Source organism: Octopus sinensis, linkage group LG8 (genome assembly GCF_006345805.1).
Source record: "Octopus sinensis linkage group LG8, ASM634580v1, whole genome shotgun sequence".
Classification (NCBI taxonomy): Eukaryota; Metazoa; Mollusca; class Cephalopoda; order Octopoda; family Octopodidae; genus Octopus; species Octopus sinensis.
In genome coordinates, this window is record NC_043004.1 from 28,555,057 (window position 1) to 28,562,556 (window position 7,500).

The window sequence follows — 7,500 nt, forward strand, 5'->3', positions numbered from 1 at the left end:
AAGAGAAAGACACAATATGGTCTCCTTATTCAATCGGAATTTGGTAAATTGTGCCTTTCGAAACACGTGTAGAATGCAATAAAACGATTTCTGTTCAATCTTCGTTCAACTCCATTTCTTCAATTCACTAATATAATATATATATATATATATATATATATATATATATATATATATATATATATATATATACATATACATATATGTGTGTATATATATATATATATATATATATATCAATGCACGTATTCATATATGTATGTATCTATGTATATGGATATCTGCGCCCACCCGCATTCAATATTTCTTATACAAGCACCACACTGCCATATAGCCAATACCACTATTTTAACTTTTTTAAAGTTAGATTACACTTCATAATCTTTGGACTTTTCACGTTGCTAAATTTGTGATGATACTCCCAATATAAACATGAGATCGGATTATTAAAATCTGTGTACACATATACAGCTGAGCTTTGAAATTCTACCGATATCGCTCCTGAGAAAAGGGAAAAATAATGCATATGGCATATTTTACATACCTGCATCCATCGATCGATCTACCCAGCCACTGGTCCATCCATCTATCCATCCATCCATCCATCCATCCATCTATCCATCCATCCATCCATCCATCCATCTATACATAAATACATACATACATAGTCCATCTTTTCTGACGATTGCCGTCTCTTGTGCTTCCTAGTGGTCAATATCATTTCTGACTTTCCATCCAAGACCTCTCTTTAACTGTTGACTTCTGTTGCAGGCGTGGATATTTTGAAGCACAGTGACAGACGAACGTTGTAACTTACTGCGCGTTTCCATCTGCTTAGATCTGCACACGTCACCACTCTTCTATCGCCATAGGACTTTCAGTAGATGGAATGATAAATGAAGTTACCATAAAGTGACGTTTGTACATAATTGCATTATCGTGATAAAGTTTGCACAACACAAATACTACTGTCTGAGTCTCGTGATTAGTATGTAGTGACAAGCCAAATGGAGATGACTAGTAATCACTTGAAACCGCAGGATTTACATCAGTGTCTCTCTCTTAGAAGAATGCTGTAAAAGATACTATAATATGTGTATCCTATGTTTTGGAAGTGAGACGAGGAAGGAAAATATTACCGTTAAGAAAGTCCCATCTCAAGATCTTGAATCATTCTGGTAGAAAATCTGCAACTAAACGAGAGATTTCAACCTTAATGCATCGTGGCTAAATGCAGCAAGGAGAGAATGCTGAACCAGCATCAACAGTAAAACATAAGCAACTGATCCGGAGACTTTTACTACGGCTGTAGGCAAACTGCATAACGAGAAGGCGTTTGGAAGGGACCTAATAGTTAAATACTGCTACAAAAGCCCGATATTTTACAGGAAACCCTTAATATATATATTCAGAAGCACAACGGAAGGTCAGATTGGCTTGCTACAGCACGGAATCTTGTAGCCAAGAATGAATCCACCGAGTTGGCAGAAAACTATAGGCTCATTGATCGCCTAAACATTATGCAAAAACTTTACACAAATTACATCAATTAATTTCTCCAGGATCATTGTGAGTTGAATAACATAGTGACTGATGAGCAGGCTGGTGGAAACGAGGGCACGTGTGAATGTACTTTGCAACAGTAGGACTGAAAAGCATTTTACTCTATTCCCCACTCATGGCTGCCGAAGTGTTTACATCTAGCAAAAGTGTCTGCTGCCTCAATTGCTACCATTGAGTGACTCAAAAAAACCTTGGACAACAATTCTTACACTTAGAACTACGAGTAGAATGAGCGTCTCCAATGTTATGATTATTTCAAAGGAAATATTCCAAGGAGATAGTCTTTCTGAAATTCTGCTCATTTTTCTCATTAAATCCATTATCATTCCTGCTACAAAATTCAAATGCCTACTTGCTAGGCATATCAATGAAATGCATAATTTCTTAGTGGAAAATATGTAACATACTACTTCTTGCTGAGTCTTAAAATGCCGACATCAGAATTGCTGCTCATTGCTCTGTGAACACTATAAAGGCTGTAAGACGGGCCTTGGACAGCTGTGATGAACACCACGAAGTCGTAACCAGCAAGAAGGGGTACACCAAGCGTCTTGACTGCATCCGTACGCCGGACTTCATCCGACAACTGATGAGCTGAGCCTTAGGCTCAATTCAGATGGTTATGGGAAATTGCTGGAGACTGTGCTCAATCCTTGGTTAGACAGGGTTGCTGCTGGAAGTCCATGAGGTAGAAACCGTATTCGGCTCCTTGCCATACCACTGCAAATAGTCTGAAGTGGTTGTCGGAGAATTTTCCCTGATTGTAATTCCCAAGGATTGCTGCGTGTGGAACACGCTTGGAAAAGTTACCAACTAATCCGCTGGCAACACCAAGGCCGAACTGGTAGCTAAGATAAAGGAGGTGTTGGAAGATCTTTCCTGGGACAGAAGGAGGAACGTATGCGTCAGATTCCGCAGCTGTCATGAAGCCGTGGTGAAAGCATGAGGGCGGCACATTTGAATAAACTGTTAACTCTCAACCATTAAAATAGTTTTTGATCTTTTTTAAATATATTTTTGGATGAGATGTTCTGTCTTGTTTTTCTTTTACACAAAATGTTAGATTTAGTTCGGACCCCCTAAACACACACACACACACGCATTCCTGCTCATTATATGGACGCGGGGTGAAGTTATCGTTATGACGCCTCAGTTAAAATTCATATTCGGCACGTTTTTCTCCAAGTTATCGACTATTTTCCATCGCAGTCCAAATGTTTAGCTGAAAAAATGAGACGCTGCACTCTTTCTTCATGGATTCTTGTTGAGCATCCTTTGCTAAATATTTTTGAAATATCTCCTTACGCCCGTCGAAAACTAGGTCTTGAACTCCTCTTATTAGTAACTTAGTAGCAATCAACTCATGTTTTACGTTATTGAATATAATCGACTTCAATCAATTTGCTTCACAAAATAACTAAATTAGATTTATTTCGAAGAAAATAAGAACCTTTATAGTAATGTAAACTTTAATTGCAATATAGTTCCTTACTTATCCCCTAAAAAGAAAAGAAATATGCACAATCTAAGTTCTAACAGTCCCTCAAAATTATATCCCAAACTTACAACTGTTCTTACAAACCCCTTGTGATTTACTGCTGTTTAAAAATTTAATTGCCAAAACGAAATAAAGTGGGGGAAATAGTAATTTCACAGTTCGTTAATATGTAAAGAAATCAATTAAAACGAAATCATTGTGGAGTATAAATTTTTGTATCAATAAAAGCAAAATTATTGTAAAAACCTTTTTATATATGTACTAGCAGTATCGCCCGGCGTTGCTCAGGTTTGTAAGGGAAATAACTATAAAGCATTTTTAGAGAGTGATAGCCAAAAAATAGCAAAAAAATGGAAAAAAATTATGGTAAATTTTTTTTTGAGATTTAAAAAAGGTGGAGTTGCGTCCCCTAGACAGTTTGTGGTTCGTGTTTCTGATTCTCGGCCCCATGTCGAATTTATCGATTTTTTCAGAACTGGGGGAACTTTTGAAAATTTTCGCTGCGTTAGTTTTGAATTATGACATTGGGCTATGTGTGTGTCAAGTTTCATCAGAATCGGTTGAAAGCCGTGGTCAGGGTGAGGGTACCAGCAAACAGACACACAGAAACACGCACAGACAAACTGCCGTTTATATAGAGAGAGATAAACATACGTACATACATACATACATACATACATACATACATACATACATACATACATACATACATACATACATACATACATACATACATACATACATACATATGTATATGAGTAAAGGATAAATATATCTTTTGGTCATGAATGACCAAGGGATTGAACGTAGAAAGTTCCCCTCCGAAACACAAGTCCGGGTAGGATTGTTTGTGGAAGAACTGAAATCGGCCATGCATACCAGACTCCACTTTCCACCGGTGTTGCCCCAAAGAAAAGGCAAAGGCCGATACAGTTTGGCACCAGTAATGTTGCAACTCATTCTACAACTGAGCAGGATAAAGCAACGTGAAACATAATTTTTTGGTCAAGAAAACATGACACTGCTTGATCCAGGGATGGAACTCACAATTTCACAATTATAACCCGACGTTCAAAATACTGAGCCGTGTATATATTATATATATATATATATATATATATATATATATATATATATATATATACGCACGCACACAAACACACACTACTGGGTGCTGAAATGTTCCTGGCTTTAAGGGAATCGTGAAAAGGTAGATCTGTTACCTTTACAGGGGAGGCAGAACAGCTATTTAGGAGAAGATCTGCAAGAAATCATCATAGTCTACAATATGTTTTTATATCTTTGCAGATTTAACGCATAACAGCAGCTCATACAGGGGATTTTGGTAAAATTGAAGCATCGGCAGTCATGAAGTTTCTCTTTTTGCAAAGCAAAGGAGAGGTGGAAATCCATGACGAGATGAAGAAAGTCTTGAAGGATGGATGCCCATCTAATTTCGAGGTAATAGATGAGCCCCGATCAAGACTGTCAACTTCCGCGACCACAGACGACAAAGCCGACGCTATGCACGTCATGATTCACTGGAACCGCCGGATTTCAGCTAAAGTAACAGCTGAGACTCTGGGGATTCCCCGTGAGAGAGTTAGCCATATCATCCACAACATTCTGGACATAAGAAAACTTTGCACAAAATGGGGGCCGAAATGGCCTGACCGCAGATCACAAGCGCATCAGAGTGATATCAAAGCCGATTTGGGACCGGTTTGCAGCGGGAGAGGCTGATTTTATGGCTTATTTAGTCACCATGAATGAAACTTGCCTTCATCCTCATGATCCGCAGACCAGGCAGCAATGAATGGCGCGACTCCTCAGCGATTCGACGCGTCCCAAGAAGTTTCGGACACATAAGTCATCAGGAAAAATTCTGACTACAGTGTTCTGGAACAAAGACGGAGTACCCCTCATAAAATACTTGCCAAAGGGTCGCATCATCAACGCTGAATACTTCATGTCATTTTTGAACGAAGCTTTGAAGCACGAACGCTTCAAACAGATATGTATGTATGTATGTATATAATGTGTGTATGTATGTATGTATATATATATATATATATAGATATATATTATATATATATAATATATATATATATATATTATATATGCATATATACATACACATATGTACATACATACACATATATATATATATATATGCATATATGGGTACAGGACGTCACAACATGTAAACAACATGAAACAAGGAAACAAAGTTTGGTACGCAAAAAACGCGAGAAACAAATGGAAAACAAGACAAGTAACATACATTACGACCCTTCATCAGTTGTCGGTTGTCCATCTACTCCTCATTTCGAGTATTGAAGAACAATCTAAGACTTCGAATTCAGTTGCTCCCACGAACCAAAATATAATTTGGGATTTGCGGAGGGTCAAAGTTGGTAACAAAAACAGGACAGTGGAGACATACAAGGAAACCGAATGAAAACAAACATGGAGGGTCGTTAGACCAGACGAGAGAACAAACAGTAAATGGTTGTCAATATAGTACTTGGAGTTCCAAATGCCGTAGCGAAGAGCTAAGATACATTCACGTCGGCGGCTATTAAGGGCAACAAACGCCATTAAAAGCCGTTGAATGAAAGTGAAGTAACTCTAATAGGAGGAAAAAAATGAATAACGTTACTATATTCTTACAATAAATAGACATAAAACTTCCTGCGTTTTATTCAAGGGTTTTCCATAGCGTTTGTTGCCATTAATAGCAGACGAAAATGTATGGTAACTCTTCGCTACGAAATTTGAATCTTCGAGTTCTATAATGACAACCTTTTATTGTTTGTTCTAAATTATAACATATAAATAATCCTCTATTTCTCTAATATCGAGGTCTCATTCTTTTGTTGTTACTTTTTATTATTCTTACTTGTTTGTGTGTGTGTGTGTGTGTTGTGTGTGTGTGTGGTGTGTGTGTGTGTGTGTTGTGTGTGTGTGTGCGTGTGTGTGTATGAATATGTTTACATACATACATACATACAAGAATGCATTTGTCAAGAGCGCCGGGGATTCCCTTTTTGACATATACTAAAAGCATAATCATGTCCTAAGTTTAACTGTTTTATTCTTTTATTTTTCATGTTTACGTATAATGCTCCTGCAGTTTATTTCGAAAATGTATGAATGCGTATTTTATTCTGTTTGACTTGACTTCATTTACCTTATAATCATTTATATTTTGTATATTTGTTAAATAGCTATATTAAGCCCTTTTTAGGGACTTTGCAAAGAAATATATTTACGAAGGTTTCGAAAATTATTATGTTGTAAGGCCGTAAGTTTAAATTTTAAAATAGATAACTAACGTTTTAGAGTAGTTTAAATGTAGGGAACGTGCGACATATCGCTTTATTTACAATATCTCGCATTTTGTATTATGAAAGATTTAAGTGCATATTTTAACCGCACTTTAGCTGATGAAGAATATAGACGTATGTCAAATTTTACATGCTTTCAAGCGCTGAGATTTAATTTTGCTTGGAATGAAAAATACTCTAATTTTTTCATGTATGCCTCAATTTATTCTCAGTTCATTCCGCTTACAATTGTTTTACGTGTTTATTAATTTATGTGTGTGTATAACTATACTTAAAAACAATGTATTTGCATATATATACACACACACACACATACACAGATACTGTGTGTGATTATATAATTAGTTTAACATTTAAACTTAGCTCCGGCTATATCGCTTCAGTTTTAATTTTTCCATACAGTAAGTTCTTTTTCCATATATCCGAATGCACGTAAGTCACAATATTCCGTTCATTTCCTTATACTTCTTAATAAATGAGAAGCAATATTTAGCCACCATTTATGAATATATGGATATGTGAAGGGTATTCACTAGGCAGAATTTGTAGGATACCGGACACCATATTTTACGTATTTAATTATACTTCATTAATTTGTTTTTATTTTCTGCCGACATCAACTTTATAAGATAAAACACTACACTAAATCATGGTCGATTTAATCGACTTTATCCTCCCTAAACCTCATTGCTTTCGTGTCATGTCAGAAATCAATATATGATTATTTACTTGCTTCTACTTTAACCTTAGCAATATTGCCAGATCTTCACTTAAAATTTTTCCTATTTACTTCTCAAGTTGTTTCTTTGACTAACAAATTTGTTTATGCTTTTTCTTTTTATTCTATTTTTCAGACAAGACCAAATATTACAAAACCTTGTGTACAAAATGGTACCCGGGCTGTTTTCTAGTAAGTGCAGCAAACTTTATTTTTCCCTACATTTTCAATTGATTGTAGTCTGGATTTTTGTTACGTTGTGTAGCTTCAATATCAGAAAGTTCAAGTCAGGTGCGTGTTATAAGAAGAACGACTTACTGTAATCGATTGATGTGGAATAACATGTTTGAAAAGAACGTAAATTAATCAAT

At 36.1% G+C, this 7,500-nt stretch overlaps 1 protein-coding gene across 2 annotated transcripts in view; it reads left to right on the plus strand.

The window, feature by feature from the left end:
• LOC115215012 (polycomb complex protein BMI-1-like) overlaps positions 1–7,500 on the plus strand; it is a 244,130-nt gene that overhangs the window by 202,785 nt on the left and 33,845 nt on the right. For both annotated transcript variants that reach the window (XM_029784126.2, XM_029784124.2), the window contains exon 4: positions 7,266–7,321. In XM_029784126.2, coding sequence (XP_029639986.1) covers positions 7,266–7,321 — 56 coding nt within the window. The remainder of the gene's footprint in view (positions 1–7,265; positions 7,322–7,500) is intronic.